The sequence below is a fragment of the Cutaneotrichosporon oleaginosum genome, assembly GCF_008065305.1.
Source record: "Cutaneotrichosporon oleaginosum strain ATCC 20508 chromosome Unknown ATCC20508_contig08, whole genome shotgun sequence".
In the NCBI taxonomy this organism is placed as follows: Eukaryota; Fungi; Basidiomycota; class Tremellomycetes; order Trichosporonales; family Trichosporonaceae; genus Cutaneotrichosporon; species Cutaneotrichosporon oleaginosum.
Window position 1 is genome coordinate 87,281 of NW_027072177.1, and position 19,207 is coordinate 106,487.

The 19,207-nt window shown below is 61.8% G+C and overlaps 5 protein-coding genes across 5 annotated transcripts; 4 read left to right on the top strand and 1 right to left on the bottom strand.

Moving 5' to 3' along the window:
- Nucleotides 1–257: 257 nt before the first annotated feature.
- On the top strand, nt 258–2,665 carry COLE_07629 (uncharacterized protein; the record flags this gene model as incomplete). The annotated part of the gene is made up of 2 exons (XM_018426860.2): nt 258–586; nt 628–2,665. 2 exons carry the CDS (start codon nt 258–260, stop codon nt 2,663–2,665), a joined length of 2,367 nt encoding a protein of 788 aa, XP_018277100.1.
- A 7,984-nt stretch (nt 2,666–10,649) lies between these two features.
- On the top strand, nt 10,650–11,689 carry COLE_07630 (uncharacterized protein; the record flags this gene model as incomplete). Its single annotated transcript, XM_018426065.2, has 3 exons — nt 10,650–10,966; nt 11,015–11,114; nt 11,153–11,689. The coding sequence occupies 3 exons, from the start codon at nt 10,650–10,652 to the stop codon at nt 11,687–11,689; spliced, it is 954 nt and encodes a 317-aa protein (XP_018277102.1).
- A 1,767-nt stretch (nt 11,690–13,456) lies between these two features.
- On the top strand, nt 13,457–15,175 carry COLE_07631 (uncharacterized protein; the record flags this gene model as incomplete). Its single annotated transcript, XM_018425817.2, has 7 exons — nt 13,457–13,559; nt 13,599–13,624; nt 13,659–13,714; nt 13,781–13,997; nt 14,035–14,172; nt 14,214–14,481; nt 14,514–15,175. The coding sequence occupies 7 exons, from the start codon at nt 13,457–13,459 to the stop codon at nt 15,173–15,175; spliced, it is 1,470 nt and encodes a 489-aa protein (XP_018277103.1).
- A 73-nt stretch (nt 15,176–15,248) lies between these two features.
- On the bottom strand, nt 15,249–16,208 carry COLE_07632 (uncharacterized protein; the record flags this gene model as incomplete). Its single annotated transcript, XM_018423822.2, has 4 exons — nt 15,249–15,270; nt 15,328–15,684; nt 15,817–16,089; nt 16,150–16,208. The coding sequence occupies 4 exons, from the start codon at nt 16,206–16,208 to the stop codon at nt 15,249–15,251; spliced, it is 711 nt and encodes a 236-aa protein (XP_018277104.1).
- Nucleotides 16,209–17,237: 1,029 nt separating this feature from the next.
- On the top strand, nt 17,238–18,962 carry COLE_07633 (uncharacterized protein; the record flags this gene model as incomplete). Its single annotated transcript, XM_018420473.1, has 3 exons — nt 17,238–17,831; nt 17,889–17,994; nt 18,055–18,962. 3 exons carry the CDS (start codon nt 17,238–17,240, stop codon nt 18,960–18,962), a joined length of 1,608 nt encoding a protein of 535 aa, XP_018277105.1.
- Nucleotides 18,963–19,207: the final 245 nt, after the last annotated feature.

A 19,207-nucleotide genomic window follows, 5' to 3' on the forward strand; every position in this document is an offset into this window, starting at 1 on the left:
GAGCCGATCGCGTCGTGGGATGTAATTAGCCCGAGAGGCGGTGCTACTCTAATGAAGATTAGCATCGAAATCTAATGGAATGACGTCAGAAGGTAGATCCCGCACCGACCTCTGGTTATGCGCCTGCCAAGCCCCCCCCCCGCGCCGTGTGTCCGTCTCTTTGCACGTTCCGCCACTCTCTCGTCACCTCCGTACCTCATCTCGACTCTGGCCGTCCCGCGACGCCCACTCGCTCCTCGCCGTCGCGCGTCATCGCTATGGGATTCCAACGCCACTGGCAAGACAACTCGTATATAGCTCAGCAGAACAAGCATCTCGTCTATCCATCTCCCACTCCTCCTCCTCCTCCTCCTCCCCTACCTCCACGCCACCCATTCCTACACACCCCTCCAAGCTACAGCCCCACCTACGAGCAAGAGTATTCTCTTCCACTCGACTACTCCCGCTTCAAAGCCCCCTACCCCGACCACATACGCAGCATGGCCAACACCGACGCTGAGGGCTACCTCCTCCTCACCATACCCGAGGCCACAATCGGCCAGATATTCGATGGCGAGAAGATGGACCTCGGCCGCGGCGAGCTAGCGTGAGTGACCTGATTTTGAACGGGCTCCGAACTGACCTCAGCGTCGAGTGTGTCTCGGTCCCCATCCCTCCCGAGATTGGACACCAGACTGCCAACCCGTTCGAGGTCTCGCCCAACGATCCCGCCCCTACCCACGACATGTGGCTCGTCCTCCGCATCGGCGACAACTTTGAGCACACCCTCGTCCCCGGGAACGCCATGGAGGCGCGCTCACCTCCCGGTGGCGACGGCGGTCCCACGTACATCTTGCGCAACCCGGATGTCCCGGGGGCCGAGCTTGTGCTCTCCCTGGAGGCGCCCCGCTCCCTTAACGAACTCGAGGACCTCGGCACCCTCGAGTCCCTCTTCCGCCAGTACGGTGTCCTCCCCAGCGGCTCGGGTCTTGACGGCGTCCAGGCGCCATCGCTTGGCCACCGTGTCAGCTTCGGCGACTCCAAGTCGGGCTTTGGCGCCCCCGCCGGCCAGCCTCCGACTTACGCCTCGACCGAGGGCGCCGGTCCTGGCTCCGGCGCGTATCACGATGAGAAGTCACGCCCTGGCGTGGGAGCTGCCGCCGCGGGCGCAGCGGGTTTTGCAGGCGCAGCTGGTGCCAGCACGATGGCAGGTTCCAGTTCATCGGCTCAGACCCATCAGAACATACCCCTTGTGCATGGCGGCAGCGCCGAGGATCTGCGCGGCAAGCTTGTGCTCGTCGACGAGACGACGGGCGCCGTCATCGGGGAGATGGACCATGCGCCCAAGATGAGCGACGCCGAGGCTGCCGATGTCGCCAACCAGGAGCCCACGAGACCCGTCATGATCGACTTTGGCCCGATCGTAGCGCACACGCGTGAGGTGCGCGTGACCCGCATCCCGCCCGACGAGATCGACGGGTGGATGCTCAAGGGCGCCGACTTTATCTCTCGCGGCGTCCTCGGTGCGTCGAGCGCCGCCAGCGGCGCGATGATGCGCTCCGCCGAGCGCTACCGCGCCAAGGCTGTGCCCCGCCCCGAGCCTGTGCGCATGGGCGCAGTCACGAGCTCGCTCAAGAGCGTGCACGGCGCGACGACGGCCGGCGCCCGCGTCACCGGCAAGACTGTCGGCATGATCAACAACCAGGTCGAGCGCCTCGTGTCCAAGAAGCAGAAGGGTGGCCAGGTCTACGCCGCCCCGCAGCCCGGCGCCGCTGGGCCTGCAGGCTTCGTGCCCCAGAAGTCGACGTTCCAGCAGATCAAGGAGGCTGCTGTGCCCGCGGCCACGTCGGCCTACGGCTGGGCCAAGACCCAAGCCCAGCAGCGCGGATACCTCGGCGGCGCTCCCGGTGGCACCGGCACCCACGCGCCCGGAACGACGACGCCGGGCGGCGGCGCTTACGGCGCTGATCACGGTGCGCCGTACGGCACTGCCGGCGGCCAAGCCCCGCCTCTCCCGCCCAGAATCGGCACGGAGAAGGCAAGCGCCGCGGCCGGTCCCGGCCAAGGCGGATCCCCGCTCACGCCCAACCAGCCCTCCCCTGGCGGCTACAACGAAAAGTCGTCGTACTCGGCTTCGACGTATGGCGCGGCCCCCGGCGTGCCCCTCGGCACGACCGGCAACACCCACCTCGGCCCGGGGTACACGTCGAGCTATCCCGACGAGAAGAGCGGCTATGCGCCGCCGCTCTCGCCGGCCGGCTCGGCCCCGGGGTCCGGATACGCGACGCCGACGGGCAAGAAGAAGAAGCGCCCGCTGCTGAACCGGACGATCTTGGCGGCAGACGTCATCCTGTCGTCGTTCGAGGCGGCCGCGAACGAGCTCGTCACGTCCGGCACGCACGCGGCGTCGACGGCCGTCGGCGCGCGCTACGGCAACGATGCGGGCGCCGCCGTCGCGTACACCGGCGCGAGCGTGCGCAACGCCGTCCTCGTGTATGTCGATGTGCGCGGCGTCGGCCGCCGCTCCATCCTCAAGGCGACTGCGAAGGGGTGGGTCAAGGCGCGCATGAAGAACGGCGAGGAGGTCCGTCTCCAGCCGGTCGCCCCGAACCAGGCCCAGCCCACGTACAAGAACGAGGAGGGGCACGTTGTTGTTGGCGTGCCGGTTGCTCCGGAGAAGAAGTAATGACTACGGTGGGGCAAGGGCGGCAATATAGACTCTAGTTCGGTACACGATTTTGATGCATTTGGCCACGCTGGGCAATATGAACACGCGATCTGTTGACGTTTGAGTATTTAGTGAACGGAGCAACTTCCATTAATCTCATGTCCTACGCCGCCGCGTCTTCGAGGTCTGTGCATAATCACCGCCGAAGCACTACTATATATTGTTGCTCGCTAGAAACTTCGGAAACTATATTCAATCTTCTTCAGTGTCCTTGGTGGCTTCGTCCTGGTCTAGAGGACCATATTGTGGCGCACGGCGCGCGCGACAGGCGTGCCGCGGCGGCCGAGGCGGCCTTCGACGGTGCTGAGGTCACGGCGCTGGATCCAGCAGTCGAGGTCAAGGACCTTGAACACGCCCTGGCTCTCGCACTTGCCTGCAGCCTTGTCGAAGCACATGTCCTTCTCGATGCGCAGCGCGCGCGGGACCTGGCCAAGCCCGCATCCATCGCTAAGAAGACACAGCGCCGCCTGGAGCGAGTAGTTGACGCCGCAGACGCAGGCCTTGTCGAGCGGGCCGGCGCAGCCCGACGCCTTCATCGAGTCGAGGATGCAGCCCTGCGCGCACGAGTTGAGCGGGCTCAGGTCCGGCAGGCCGAGCGAGGGGCACATGGCGCGCTCGAGGTTGAGCGCCGCGATCACGTCCGACGTCTTGCACTGCGTCATCAGGCAGGTCGAGGCGGCGTTCGTAAACTTCTCCGAGCAGATGCACTTGGTGTCCGTCGGGCCGGTGCAGCCCGCCGACGCGACCGTTTGGGTCACGCACTTGAGCGCGCAAGGCGTGAGCTGCGAGAGGTCGGGGATGCCGCCGGAGCCAGAGCCAGAGCCCGAGCCCGAGCCCGAGCCCGAGCCGGAACCAGAGCCCGAGCCAGAGCCAGAGCCAGAGCCCGTGCCGGTGCCGGTGCCAGTGCCGCCGCCGCTGCAGCGCGTCGCCTTCTGGGCAAGAACAGCCGAGACGTCGGCGGCGCCACACGCAAGAACGCACGGAGTGGCGGCAGCGGTGAACTTGTCGGTACAGATGCAGGCGTTGTCCGTCTCACCCTTGCATCCCTGCGACGCGATGGCATCGGTCATGCACTTGGTCGCGCAGGGCGAAAGCGATGCGCCGCCAGTGCCAGTTCCAGTTCCAGTGCCAGTTCCGGTGCCAGTGCCGGTTCCAGTACCAGTGCCCGTACCGGTACCGCCGCCCGAGCAGCGGGTAGCCTTCTGGGCGAGGACGGCGCTGACGTCCGCGGCGCCGCAAGCCAGTACACAGGGCGTGGCAGCCGCCGTGAACTTGTCGGTACAGATGCACGCGTTGTCGTTTTCTCCAGCACAGCCCTGCGACGCAATCGCGTCCGTCATGCACTTGGTGGCGCACGCCGAGAGGGGCGCGCCGCCCGTGCCGGTGCCCGTACCAGTGCCAGTGCCAGTGCCCGTTCCAGTGCCGGTGCCAGTGCCCGTGCCCGTGCCGGTTCCGGTACCCGTGCCCGCGCCGCCGCCGGAGCAACGGGCAGCCTTCTGCGCCAGAGCGGTGGTGACGTCTGCACTGCCGCAGGCGAGGATGCAGGGCGTAGCGGCGGCGGTGAACGAGTCCTTGCAGAGACAGGCGTTGTCGCTCTCGCCAGAGCAGCCCTGCGACGCAATCGCCTGCTGCATGCACTGCGTAGCGCACGGCGAGAGGCCGGACGAGCCGCCCGTCGAGCCGCCCGTAGAGCCGCCAGTCGAACCGCCCGTAGACCCGCCGGTGGAGCCTCCGGTCGAGCCGCCAGTCGAGCCACCAGTAGAACCACCAGTCGAGCCGCCGCCGGAGCAGCGCGCCGCCTTCTGCGACAGAGCAACGGTGACGTCTGCACTGCCGCAGGCGAGGATGCAGGGCGTCGCGGCGGCGGTGAACGCGTCCGTGCATAGGCAGGCGTTGTCGCTCTCGCCGGAGCAGCCCTGCGAGGCGATCGCCTGCTGCATGCACTTGGTGGCACAGGCAGAAAGTCCGCTCGAGCCGCCGGTGCTGCCGCCGGTGCTGCCGCCGGTGTTTCCTCCGGTGTTCCCGCCAGTGTTCCCGCCAGTGTTGCCACCAGTGTTGCCACCAGTGTTGCCACCAGTGTTGCCACCAGTGTTGCCGCCGGTGTTGCCGGAGCAGCGCTGGGCCTTTTGAGCGAGCAGAGCCTGGACGTCTGCGGTGCCACAAGCGAGGACGCACGGCGTCGCCGTCGACGTAAACGCATCAGTGCAGATACACGCGTTGTCCGTCTCGCCCTTGCATCCGCGCGCGGCAATAGCGTCGGTCATGCACTTGGTCGCACACGCCGAGAGGCCGCTGGAGGGTCCGCTGGGCGAGCCCGACGACTGGGGCGCGGGGGTGGTGGGCCTGGCGGAGGACGGGGGGGCGCCCGTTGGCGGGGCGCTGGTAGGCGGTGCGCTGGAGGGCGGAGCAGAGGAGGGAGGTGCCGAGCTGACGTTGGCGCAACGGGTCGCCTTTTGCGCGAGGAGGGCGGAGACGTCGGCAGCGCCGCAGGCGAGCACGCACGGCGTCGCAGCGGACGTGAAGGCGTTCGTGCAGATGCAAGCGTTGTCGTCCGGGCCACGGCAGCCCTGCGACGCGATCGTGTCTGTCATGCACTTGGTGGCGCAGGCCGAGAGGCCACCCGTCGAGCCGGAAGGCTGGGGGGCTGCGCTGGTGGGTGGCGCGGAGGAGGAAGGAGGGGCCGATGAGGGCGGGGCAGAGGACGAGGGAGGAGGCGCAGACGAGGACGGAGGGGCCGAAGAGGACGGAGGGGCCGAGGAGCTGGGAGGGGCCGACGACGAGGGAGGGGCCGACGAGCTGGGGGGCGCCGACGAAGACGGAGGAGCCGAAGAGCTGGGCGGGGCTGACGACGACGGAGGGGCTGACGACGACGGAGGGGCCGACGAGCTGGGAGGGGCCGACGACGAAGGAGGGCTGTCGCAGCGCGCAGCCTTGGCAGCGAGAGCGGCCGTGATGTCGGCAGAACCACATGGAATAATACACCCAGTGACGGCGGTTACGTAGGGCTGGCTACAAAGACAAGCGTTGTCGTTGACGCCCTGGCACCCAGCCTGGGTAGCAGCCGATTGGAGACAGGCCCTGCCACATGGGGTGAAGGCAGCGAGGGGGTCAGTCCTGTGTGTTAGAGTTTTGCTAATAGCAAAATGGGGCGGACGCACTGAGCGGAGACCGCAAGGGAGAAGATCAAGGCGAGAGCCCAGGTCTTCATGATTGCTGAATGAATGTGGCGTTGAAGGACGTCGAATCTCGGCAACAACGGAGGGGTTTATATCTCATTTTCTCTCCACTGTACATGCCACCGACATGCAAACAGGAGGGCGTGAAGGGGTGAGAGGCAAGGTAAGCGGGCATTGATCACCGGTTAGTTGTTGTCCGTGTTTGGACTGGTTAGTGAGATGGAGAAAGATCGGAAGGAGGGGGGATGGAGAGAATGGCTGCCACATCACGTGGCGGTGAGCGCCGCCGCCTGCGTCAGTCCTCTCCTCACCCCCCACTCATTCCCGAAGCCGGTCTCTTCCGTGCGCCTCTTCTGTGCGCGTGTTCAAGGGACCCCGCGGAGCCCTCGAGGTGCTCCAACTCGTCCATGCCGAGTCTGGGGTCGACCTCAGATGATGAGACCTGCCGAAGAGGGCATCAGGTAATTCTATTCTTGCAAGTGGCGCCGACACACATGGGGCAGTCATGTCCACGCTCTGTCCATTGTCCGCGCGGTCCTGACGAGGTCATGGGGTCATGGAGCAATAGGCCGTGAGCCATGGCCACTGGCGGCTGCGCCGGCCGAGTGAGAATGGGGACGAGGACGAGGAGGAAACTAGGAGCTAGGTTAGCGGCATACGAGACGCAAGCCGGAGGCCGGAGGCTGGCCTCCTCGTGTCTGGACCGTAGCGCCCGTAGGCTTCCCGCTGCCCCTCGCGATTCAATTGGCGATGACGATGATGCCGACGTCCGGTGCAGTGTGCCGTGATATCGTGGCGCATCCAATGCCCCTTGCAGCTGAGATGATAGTCTCGGGGTTTAGGGGGGCTGTTACTTCTGTCTCGCCGCCGGCTGCAGCTCGGAAGCCTTTGCGGAGGCTCGATCCTCGATCCTCGATTTTGTCGAGGTCTTAGATCCGCGGAAAGATGTGTTTGGGGTCCTCGCGGTTCTCGGTCCAACGTCCTCCTCGGTCCGCTGCCCGCATGGGGAATGCAGGATGGGACAGGCCGGAATAAGGTGCAGTGAGACGCTCGTGAGACATGCATCGCATCGCATGCGACCAGGGGCAGGGACGGCGACGGTTGGCCGTGCCGGATGATAAGTGCCACTTGCCGATCACCGAAGGCGCCTGGCCTCGGAAGGGTGGTGCCTGGCGGCGAGCGCCACGGAAACCGGCAGACCCAAGAATCAATCGAGCCCGAGACCGAACAGTAAATTCCGAGGGTAGGTGGTCCTCCGAGCTTGCAGCGATCCAAGCATGTGTCCGCCAAGCATGGCAGCTGTCTCAGAACGATCAAGCGAGTCCAAGTAAAAAAAAGAGGCTCGGCAACCTCTCGCTACCGGTCTGGCATACTAGTCTCTTCAAGCTCCAAGTCTAGCGGCTTGACGCTCCTTTCCGGTTCTGTGCGGCTGGCTCTGAATGCGGTATTATCTTCTTTCCGACGCAGTTGAGAATAGATTGCCTGATTTTGCCGTATGGTTGTCGCCTAATCCGAGCTAATCTCATCCATCGGTCCTGCATGCCTTGGCAAGTTGGCACGAGAACTTGTTCAGCGCTCAATTCTTAACTCGCTCACCGCAACTCCTCCGCTACGTCCGGCGGCTCACGTGATGTCCCGGCTCACCTTGAGCGCTGTTGACTCGGCGTTCGCTCCGCTCCGTACGTGTGCTCTGCATCCACCTGAGTCACAGATGCCACAACCCTCATGGAATGTGTTTCGGGGTCAGAATGGACAGGCACTTGTCGAATAGCGCGGTGGCGCCGTCAAGCCATTCCCCCACGTCGACCGCCTCGCCGTAACGCCCTGCCGCCGTCCCGGTCTGAATGATACCGGCGCTGTGATTGCCGAGACGCCGTGGCCATGCGGCCGTGAGACGAGAATGACGCTTGGCCCTCGGCACAGCATTGTCATTATGACGGATGCGTGACTAAATGTCCGGCGCTATCAAAGCGGCGCATTCGGATACGGCGAACATGAGGAATGTGGCAGATACAACTGATACATGTGCGTGGGCCCCGGCATTGACTGGACTGTTTGCCGGGTCGTCGACGTCATGTCGATCGTCTCAATGTCGGGGTCGGGGGTGAGTGTGCTCACCCAATTTTCTTCTCCACAAGGTCGACATCTTGCGAGCCATGAGGAGGATTGTCTTCAAAGAGTGGATGTGCGCCCCTACCTCGAGGCCTTTGACGTTTTGCGGTAAGGACCACAACGATGAACCACATCAGGACTGAGACCGTGGTGACGACTCACACAGGCTAAATATTACTCGCAAGACAAGAGAGTGTAACAAGCAGTAGGGACCCTACCCAAACCTTGGCTCATGAGTCGCAGCGCTGACAGAATCGTATGGAAATACTCGCTTGACGCTCGACAGGCTACTGAGCCAATAGCGCTGGACACACAGGACTGGCCGGCGAACGACGAAGGAGGTGTGCCAGATGACCTCCGCTAAACCATTGGTTCTGAACGATCAGTCCTGGATAGATCATTGCCGAACGGCAGGCCAGACCCAACAGCTTTGCGGAGCCTGTGCCATCGATCCTGGGTTCCCAACCTTCAGGACGACCAGTCAGCCGCAGGCAACTGGAAGAATAATGCAGCCACATAGGCTTTGTCGACGACACACAGCCAACGCAAGCCCTGATGATTGCAATCCATGGTGGCTGTGAGTCGTCGACACAGCCCAGGCGGCTAAATGACTGTGGGGGGGAGGGATCATCCGCTGCCCTGGCCATCCGCTGCACATCCAGCTACTGGGCAGTTGCTGGGTTGATAGCTAGGCCTCCCCGCAAGCTGGATGAACTTTCTTGGAAGGCTCACATGACCCACTGCACATGACCTCTCCATCATCTTGCTTGGTTGCTGTCACGGCTCACGCCATGCGAGTGGGCGAGCAGCGACGAAAAACTCCTCTAAAAGGGGCCCTCATGCCTGCTTGGCGGAACTATGTGAGAGCCGGGACAACGACGTTTGGTGTTCATGGCGCATTCAAGTTAGCATGCGCGAGCAAACTTGACAGCTTCACTTGGCTCGGGTCGTGTCCAGGGGGAATATAATGCATCGCGCCCACTTGTCTTTGCTCTCCAGGTTTCCAGACGGCGCTCGGGGGCCTGTAGCACACGGACGACAGACCGGGGGCGTTGCGGTTCCTAGGGCACGCGCACCTCAGCAGCCTGGCGCTAGCCAAACACGATCTGGGTCTGTAGATTGTGCTGACATTGGAGGCGCCCGGTGTAATGGCAGCGGCGTTCATGGCTCACGTAGATACAATGGTATGAAAGGGAGGGGGATCAATGCCAATGTGCGCTGGCATCAGACGTCGTGCTCGGCGCGCTCCTGTCCCAGTTCTTGAAGCTCGAGGAGGAGCTGGTCGCGATCTGGGTCGTAGTCCTCCTCCTCATCATTGTCGGCGTCAATCCCGACAAACTCGGGCACATAGGCCTTATCGTCCGCCCATTTCAGGAGGTGCAGGTGCACTCGGCTCAAGAGGTCCGCGCCAATGTCATACTCTGTCGGGACCGCATGCACCTCTGGTGTGAGGCGTTCATATTGGTGAACAGCCACGAGCGAATGGGTGTGAGAGTGTATTTATGGCTGGGTCAGGTGGTGATTCTACTATCGATAATATCCAAACATGTGCTCGGTAGTGTGCGCTTCATCCCCACATATGTCATTCTCTGGACACACGTTATTTGTATTGGCTTCCACTCTCTCTCCATGTTGTTAGTCCCTGTAGCCTGCATCATTCGTTGTCTATTTTCTCATGTCGTTTGCTACTTGGCGGGTGCGGTCATCCATTCCTTCGTTCATTCACTCATCCTCTTGTCCCCAATCTACTCGCAATATCCGGTTGCAACAGTCGCGTCCCGGCTCATGTCCCAAGTCCCACCCCCTTGTGGAGGGACACCCGCTCGTCATCCTGGGCCATCCCCACTCAGACTGCCGAGAACCCCGAACCGCCTCCCGGGCTGCGACCACATCGGGGCCGCTCCTAGTGCCTCAAACCGAGCGGCCGCGTTTTGCCGTGTGATGAGTGTGCAGCGCTTGCGATAGACGGCGAGACTGCGACCCTCACGGTGATCGGAAATCGGGAGGACCTCTTCCACCTGACAAACGCGCACTACAACGAATTTGCGCGCGTCCATCGCCCCCCCGTGCCGTGGACGCTGTAGCGTACCGCAACCGCTGCGGCTTCACAGGCAGTGTTGTTGGCGAGATGAGGGGCGCGCGGCGCGGCGACATCAACCGCTGACTTCAGTCTGCAGTGCAAGGCGTGATCGTTGAAGAGATGGGGCGCGAGCCGCCGTTTGCAACAACACTTCGGCAGCCTGCCAGTAGATTGGAGGCGAGAGGACGAATGAATGGATGAATGAAGGAATGGATGACCTCCACGAAGGAGTGGATGACCTCACCCACCAAGTAGCGAACGACATGAGGAAATGGAGAATGCAGAGAACGAGTGATGCAGGCTACAGTGACCAAAGACACAGAGAAAGAACAGAAGTGAACACGAATCACGTATGGCCAGAGAATAACACATGCAGGGTTGGAGCGCACACTACCAAGCACATGTTTGGACATTCTTGATAGCTGAATTGTCACTTGACCCAGCCATGATTATACTGTCTCTCACCCACTCACTCACCCGCTACTCCTTCCAATCCGTCTACTCTCCATTTATCTGCTCTCGCTTCCTACCGCATCCACTCCATTTCTGATTCAACACCTCTAGTACCCCAAGCATGTTGCCGGTTTCTGTCGCCCATGGCAGTGATGCCGATACACCACCCGCACCCTCAGTCGTGCTACGCACCCGCCCGCCGCTATCGCGACGTATCGACTACCAAAACTACTTCATGACCGACCCGATGCAGACTGGCTTCCCCCGCAAGCACTGGTTTTGCATGGACCTCGACCCGCCGTTCATTCCGCTCTGGGACGAGTGGCGCATCATCCAGGGCGTGGCCATGAACGCCAGCTACGACTGGGCGCAGAGCCAAGGCCGCGACATCGACCGCACCGGCTATGTCCTGGCCGTGATTGATAAGCTGTACGAAGTGTGCGTTGCGGCTCGTAGCCCTACAGAAGTCAACTGGACTAACGGAAGGTGGTGGTGGACGCGTTGTCGTTCGGGCTTGGTGCCTCTCCCGACCGCGGCGGACTACCGGCGTGAGTTCGACAAGCTAGCGCACGACGTCGTCCAGATGGTGAGTCCCACCTCCTTGGCTGGCGTGCTGACCTACTGGCGGAAGCGGCGTGTGCAGATGCCCGCGTGGCTGCGCCCACTCTCGACGAGGCCGATTGGGCGCTCATCGCCGCTGCCGCAGATCGGTACTGTACTTCGAAGGACGCGTACAAGCCGCTGCACCCGACCGACTATCGCCCATTTTCATGGGACCGCATTACCTCGTACCGCCAGCCCGATCCTGTTTACACCTATGACATCCAGCCAGAGTACAGCTACCAGGCCATGGCGCCCGAGCTCGCCGACATCATCTTTCAGTACCGTGACAGCAAAGCGAAGGCCGCAGAGGCGCCAGGCAAGCGTGGCGCGAGGGCTCGTGCGGCAAAGGCGCGCACTTCGGATGCGACGGATGACTCTGACAAGTCGGGACCCACGGACTCCGGAGCGTCAGGTCCACAGATTGCAGCAATGTCGACGACGTTGGAGGTCACAGCGTCGAGTACGGGTTCGGCGGCCACGCTGGCCTCGTGCACGAGTCGTGCTCGCGCGTTGACCAAGATCCGTGAATCGGATGGCGAAGTTGAGCAGGAGCTGTGATGCGTTTCTGAGGGCGTTTCCGTTGGGGTAGTTGAACAAGAGAGAAGCTGCCCCAAGCGCGCTTCCGGACGAGGCACAAAAGTCCGGGGGAGATGAGCGGCTGTGAAGACGCGTGACAAGGAGCTTTTCACATTTGTATCCTCTTCATGTATGTATGTCAAGTACGGGATCCGGTGGATAAGTTTCGGGTGGCGGAGACTGAGTGGGATACGTTTCGCGCAACCAAGGTCGCCATCAATCCGATCGTTGATGCAGTACACGCACCTCCGTGCGACCTGCGCCCGATCACAGTTAGGGTGCGGGACGTTCAGTGCTTCGGCCGGAAACATGACGCGCTGGCCACGCAGAGAGAACGGCCCCTGGTCTGGTCGTCTCAGCTTTCACATTGCAGTATGTGGTCGATGGGAGTGGTTGCAACTTGAAATTGGCCTCTGTCTCTGTCAGAATGAAATTTACAGAGCTCATGTGAGCATCGCTGGTGGACAGCTTACGGGTGTCGCCTGTCAACAAAATCAAACGATATATGCATCTGGATATCACACTAGCTTGACACCTCTCTCCCCACACGGTCTAGGGAGACAGGCTCTAATGCTGTGTTGTCGCTCTTCGCGACCATTAAGTCGGACCACCAGATTGATGCTGGAGCCCGCGGCAAAATGTTGGGCGCGTGTCGGGGGAGGGGAGCGTGGACGATGAGGGAAGGGGTTAGTAGCTTGCGGGAGTCGAGGCGTTCATGGGCGGGCAGAAAAGTCAATTGATAGCAATTGATAGGTTGGGAGTTGAAAAGTACTCGAGGAAATGAGAAAGTCGTCGCGAACCTCGGCGGGGAAACGGACTTTTGCACAGAGGTGCCTAGGTTGTGGCGGTCACGTGTTGCTTTTCTCTCCTCGGATGTGTACACTGGAGTTGAAATTCGGGGTCTGACGTATTTAGCATCCAGACACCGATGCCCACGCTGCGTCTTGAAACGTGGCGGCGATCGCCGGGCCGATCTGCGGCCCCGTGCGGGACTTTTGAGATTCGGCAGAGCGCGCGTCGGGTGGAGGCCGTGGAAGGTGACAACCCGCGAGGCCGCGAGATGGTCTAGCCCGTGAATAGATATCACTGAGCTGCCTCGCTACCTCATCCATTCGCGCTCTTAGCCACTCACACACTCGGTCTCACCACCACAACCTCTGACAGAGAGGGTCGACGCGTGCGTGCAACCTAGGTGGCGCTGACAGCAGACCATTCGTCTCCGCTCCCGCTCTCTTCGGCACGGCTTGGCCTGTCCCCCTCATCTCGTTGCCCGACATCTCACCACTTGGCCTCGTCTCTCGCGAGTATGACTCACATGCCTAGCTGACCCCAGCCTCCCCTCGGTCGTCATCGGCAGCCTACTCTTAACAGTATTCTCAGGTGCTCACTCGGTCTCTCGTAGCACGCGACACTGCCGCCTCATTATGGCCTCCCAGTACACTTACAACACCAATCTCGCGCTCTTCGTCTTGGCAACCCTGCTGTGGAGCATGACGCAGGTCGGAGCGGCCATAGAGGAAGAGCCTGAGGCATAGAAGCCCCGCCAGAGGCAAGCGTGTCACCCGTGTTGTACTATGCATCGTATGATAATCATGTTGATTCCGGTGCTCTTGAGGGAGGTGGCATGCATCGCTCGTGTCAGTCGCGTCACCGGCGTGGCTCAACCTCCACCTCCACCCTCCACCACCAACCCTTCCTCCACACCACTTCCCGTTCGTCCTCTTGCCACCTCTCTCTTCTCCATCTCCGATGGCCTTAACCCTCCTCCAGCCGATCGGCTACAACGCAAACTCATGCGGGTACTGCTCCCCACCCGGTGATCGGAGCGGCAAGAGCTCTCGCAGCTTCGGGTGTAAGTGGAGGTTGACCACCATTCCGGCACTAACACTAGTCTTGGCGGAGCAGATGAGCCCGCAGGTGACGTGCGCGCCGTGCCACTTCCTGACCCCAGTTCTATCAGGACCTCGTGGATCGCGGGTGGAGACGAAGCGGGGAATATACGTACCAGTAAGTGCTCCACAGCGTGAGATGCTCTGCCGAGCGATCCACCCCAGCGAGTTGCGCTGACCGCAGCCCCGACATGGAACGTACGTGCTGCCCTCAATACACGATTCGCCTGAAGGTCAACGATTTCAAGCCGTCACGACAGCAGCGCTCGACTCTGAACCGCTGGAACCGCTATATCACCGGGGAGGAGCCGAAGAATGGCAAGGGCAAGGCCAAGCTGTTTGAGCTTGGGCCGGAGCTCAGGCGATGCAAGGAAGGCGAGGGCATGGCGCATCGCTTTTCCGTGAAATTCAGTGATGAGTACGCCGCGCTAACATTAGATGGAGCTCACGCCCGCCACTGCGACAGACGAAACGTTCGACCTGTATCGTCGCTACCAGATCGCAATCCACAAAGATCCGCCGCGGAAGGCAACGCGGCATGGTTTCGAGAGCTTCCTCTGCAGCAGCCCTCTTGGCGTGAGTTAATGACATAATACTGTAGCAGTAGCTGATCTCAGAACATTCCCATTCACTACGCGCCTGGGGCGGACACGACAGGGCTCCCGGACGAATACGGCTCATACCATCTCCTCTACCGCGTCGATGGGGTGCTCGTTGGAATTTCCGTCATCGACATTCTCCCCGCCTGTGTATCCAGCGTCTACTTTATCTGGGATCCCGACTGGGCATGGGCAAGTCTGGGCAAGCTTTCAGCGCTGTATGAAATTGGACTTGCGCTGGATATGGCGGCTGCGGGTGCGCAAGGCATGGGATGGCTTTACATGGGTGACTCGTACACTGAAAGCAGCTGACGGCAGGTTATTGGATTGCGACATGCCAGAAGATGCAGTATAAGGGCGACTACGCGCCCTCCTACCTTCTCGACCCCGGGACGCATGTCTTTCACCCTCTGACGACCAAGCTCAAGCAGTTCCTTGAGGTACACTACGGGTACACGCCGTTCAGCGAGGTCGAGGGGATGGAAGACGTGGCCGTGCGAGAGGAGTGGGAGGGGCAGCGCAAGGATGTGGAGATGGCCGAGCCGCGGGAGCCAAAGCCCAAACGCGCTGTCAAGCTCGTCGTGGCCGAGAACAGCGACGAGTGCGCAGAGTCTGACGGGGATGACGGCTCGGACGACGACGACGATTACGACGACGACAAGGGTGACGACGACGAGGATGACGACGACGACGACGATGACGACGACGACGACGACGAGGACGTGCCGAGCGAGTTCCCGACGCCCCCGCCGCCCGGTTTCGGGGATCCCGACAAGCTGGCGGCGGCCGAGCTGGACGGGCTGTTCGTGCTAACCTCGCACTTTGGCTCGACGCGTGTGCTGCCATACGCGGCATTCCGCAGCGGTCTGAGCTCCATAGGGAGGCGAAAGACTAAGGAGCTCGTGGCGGCCGTGGGGCCGGAAAGGTTCGCGAGCTCACCGATGCATATCAAGACCAAAGGGATGCTTTACTTTGGGTAGACATGGCCGCCGGCCACCACCCACCTAGCCACCTAGCACAGAGATGCATCCCATAGTCTGTTCCCTCCCGTGGCTACCACTTTTCCTTGGATGGCCTGCTGTCAGAATGCTCGACTATCGACCTCCCGCCTGCTCTGCCCCGCCCAACTTACCGGATATCCAGTTCCTGTGTCCACGCGCTCGGCTTCTGCTTGATAATGTCAAGATACACCTCGGCAATATCAGAGGGCTCGAGGCGGGACCCCGGCTCCGCCTTGCCCATCATGCCGTCGACATGCGCTGTAGCAATGAGGCCGTCGACGACCACATGCGCGACATGCACGCCCTGCGCGCCAAACTCTTTGGCGAGGGACTGGGCGAGTGCGCGGCGGGCAAAGGACGCGCCGGCCATCGCGGCAAAGTTTGCGCCAGCGCGCCGCGACATTGTCGCACCGGTGATGATGAGCGTGCCCCCGTTTGCGGCGAGGAGGGCGGGGATGACGGCCTGCGAAAAGTCCCATGCCTGGACGCTGGGGTGAGCGAGTGGGCGGGGCATACCGAGTGTCAGGTCTCCTCGACTCGGCCCACACACTCCCCACCGACCAAGCCCTTCTTCCCTCCCCTCCCCTCCCCTCCCCTCCCCTCCCCTCCAGCCAACTCACGCGCTGTCAAGACACTCCTTAAAGTCCTCGGTGCTCTTGTTGAGGAACGGCCCCGGCTGGAAGGGCACGCCGGCATGGCAAACGCCAACCTTGACCTGTGCGCCGGGCCAGCGCTCCTGGGCAGCCTTGATAGCCTCGCCGAAAGACGCGGCGCCCGTGTACTTGTGCGCATACACCCTGTCTTGAGGCAGGTCGTCCAGAGCGAGGCGGGAGATGGACTGCGGCAGCGAGCGCGACATGAGGAGCAGGGCGTGGGTGGGTGCCAGGGCGCGGCTGGCGTTAGCGGGCCGCAAGATCTGGCCGATGGGAACTGAATGAACTGAAGCGACTTACGCAATCGCTGCGCCTGTACCGGGGCCCGCGCCGTAGATGAGTGCGATGGGGGGTGGCATGGGGTGGCGAGTGGTGGTGAGAAGTGGGGGTGAGTGAATTGGTCAGTTGTGCAATTGTGAGATGGAGAATATGAATCTCGTATAGCTTATAGCCGTCGCGAGGACGGCAAGTGAGTGTGGCATTGTGTGGCAGTTGGGTTCAAGGCTGAACCTCGACTCTTGATGACGTCGGTGAGAGAATGAGAGTACGGCATGCCTACATGCCTGGCAATGGCAGCTGGGGTGCGCATATCCTTATATCCTTACTGTCCTTGCTGTCCTGCAGCACACCACTGAATCGATTGCGCAGAGATCAGTAGCAGCCCGCGCCCATCGCCGACGTCGCAATCGCCGTCATCGCCATCGCCGTCATCGCCGTCGTCGCCGTCATCGCCGGATCGCCATCGCCGGATCGCCAGCTGCGCTCGTGCCCTAGCCCTGATCAGCGTCGATCAGTTCCGCGTGAGACACACGCGGATCCCACGCGATCGAGCAATTTCAAACGGGGGTGGCTGTGTTTTGGATTCGCGTCCCCTCGCGTCCCCTCCTTTAGCTCCTTTGCGCCCCCCCAGAGTCCCTGGCAGAGGTGTATTTTCGACCAGGCACAGGTCTGGGCGGAAGCATTTCCCTGGCTGCGTCAAGTAGTTTCCCTGAGTACCGCCCTCCGTGTGCACCTCCCACCGTAGCACTCCTCCCCATGCCACCTTCCCTCCTTGCTCCCACCACACGTCCCGGCGACAAGTTTGGAACAACGAGCTCATCTCTCTCTCCATCTCCATCTCACATCTCTTTCTCCATCTCTCTTTCTCCATCTCTTCCTCTCCCGTCCTCATCCTTCACAGCCTCCTCGTCATCACCCTCCTCCCCGTCGTCATTCTCTCCCTCGACATCTTGAACTCCTTCCGGCCCCACTCCCACACGCCCTCCTCCCCCCCCCCCCCCCCTCTCCCCCAAGCATCCCACAAACCAGCCCTCCCACTTACCCACCCCCCCCCCCCCTCCCCACGCCCGGACCATTCCACGCGCGTCCGCTATCTCTAAATCGCACAGATGCCATCGCGCAGCAAGCTCGCAGACTTAGCCTCACGCGCCCGCCCAGGACGCCAACATCGCGAACGCGACAGCGGCGCCGACCAGGACGCGTACTACGCTCAGCAGCGTTCACCTTCCCCGGGATCCTCAAACGATCACTTCTCTGGCTCGTACGACCACAGCCGCCCCATGCAGGAAGTTCAGTACCAGGACGACCTGCTCGTCCCTCCCAACCTCCCCTTTTCGGAGGTGACGGGCGGGCAGTACAGCGACAGCGGCGGCAGCAGCCGCGGCATGTCGTACACTGACCTCGCCGAACTGCGTTCTCGAAACAAGGACAGCCGTCCCGCATCGCTTTCCCTTTCAATCAACTATGTCCCCACAAAGTTCACAAAGCTTCATGCGCCCGGAGAGTATCCCCACCGTCGCGCCAAGCAGGGCGGCGGCCGTGACGCATTCGCCGCCGGTGCCGCGCGCATGGGTGAACCCGGCCTTGTCGACGACGACGAAGGCCTCGTCTTCCAGGTCGGCAAAGGAGGCCTCAAGGCCAAGCACAAGCCAAAGCTGCGCTGGAACCGCTTCAAGTGGATCCTCTTTGGTGCTAACTGTGTGGTGAGTTTGGGCTGTGCCCACAGCCCTAGATGATCTCGGCGGCACGCTAATCCGCAGCTCTTCCTCTACGGCATGGCCGGTCTCATCTGCTCCATTCTTGTCTGGATCAACGTCTTCTTCCGCTCCGACATTTTGCGCGTCGGCAACCGCACCGAACTGATACGTGAGTTGGCTTATCCCCCAAGAACCGCCACCCTTTTGCGCGAACGCAGCTGACGGCCAGTCTCCACGATCGCTGGCGCCCTTATCGTCTTCACTTCGCTCCTTGGCTTCTCTGGCATTTTCCTTAATAACCGGCTCTTCTTGGCCGTCTACGTCCTCCTGCTGTGGGTCTGTCTCGGCTTCATGGTGGCACCCGGTTACATCACGTACAAGCGCAAGACTTTCAATCTTGAGGGCAAGATCAACCAGCAGTGGTCGCGCAATCTCGGCATCATCGGCCGCCTCCGTATCCAGGACGCTCTCAAGTGCTGCGGCTACTTCTCTCCCGCCATTGAGGCGACAATTTCGCCTCTGTGCTACCCTCGCTCGGTCGAGGACGGCTGCAAGAACCGCTACCTCAAGCTGGAGCGTGTGATCCTTAGAACATGGTACACCGTTTCGTTTGCCCTCGTCCCCGCGCACATCCTGATCATCCTCGCCGGCCTCCTGTGCTCCAACCACGTTACGTACCGCTTTGGCAAGGGTCTCACGCCTAAGCGTTACCGTCTCGACATGGACTCGATGGCCGTGATCATGAACGACTACGCGACTCAGATTGCCGCGCAGTACGGCCCCGAAGTCGCCAACGAGGCCGTCGCGCGCTCGTCGCTGCATCTCGACTCGCGCCCTGGCTCCAGAGCCGGCTCGCGTGCTGGCTCGCGCAGAGGCTCGTTGTCCAGCTCGGCGCACGGCCACAACGGCGGCTCCAACTACCGCTCGCCTTCGCGGACGCAGAACTACACGTCTCCGTTTGACGACGGCCGCCCCGGCGGCTCGGGACGGTCTGACCAGACACACTACACGGACATTGATGACGACTCGCAGGGCGGTCACGGGTATGGATCGAACCAGGGCCACACGTACAGTGGACCGCAGAGCCAAGGCTACACGCCTGCCCAGGTCAGCTCGCAGCAGGGCTGGGCCCAGTAAGCTGCTCGTTACGCCTTTACTTCACTCCTTCACACACACATACACTACGAATTTTCACCCACGTACATGACGACACTTTCTGCGGCAAGGCCGCGCAGGTCTGTCGCGATACGTCTGAACAATGATAGAATGCACCGGATCGGACATGGTGGTGGAAGTGGTAGAGGTGACGGTACGTGTGGGTGGTGAAGGAGGAGCAAGAGATCTACATGGAGAGTCATGACGCGACATGATTATGGTAGGCG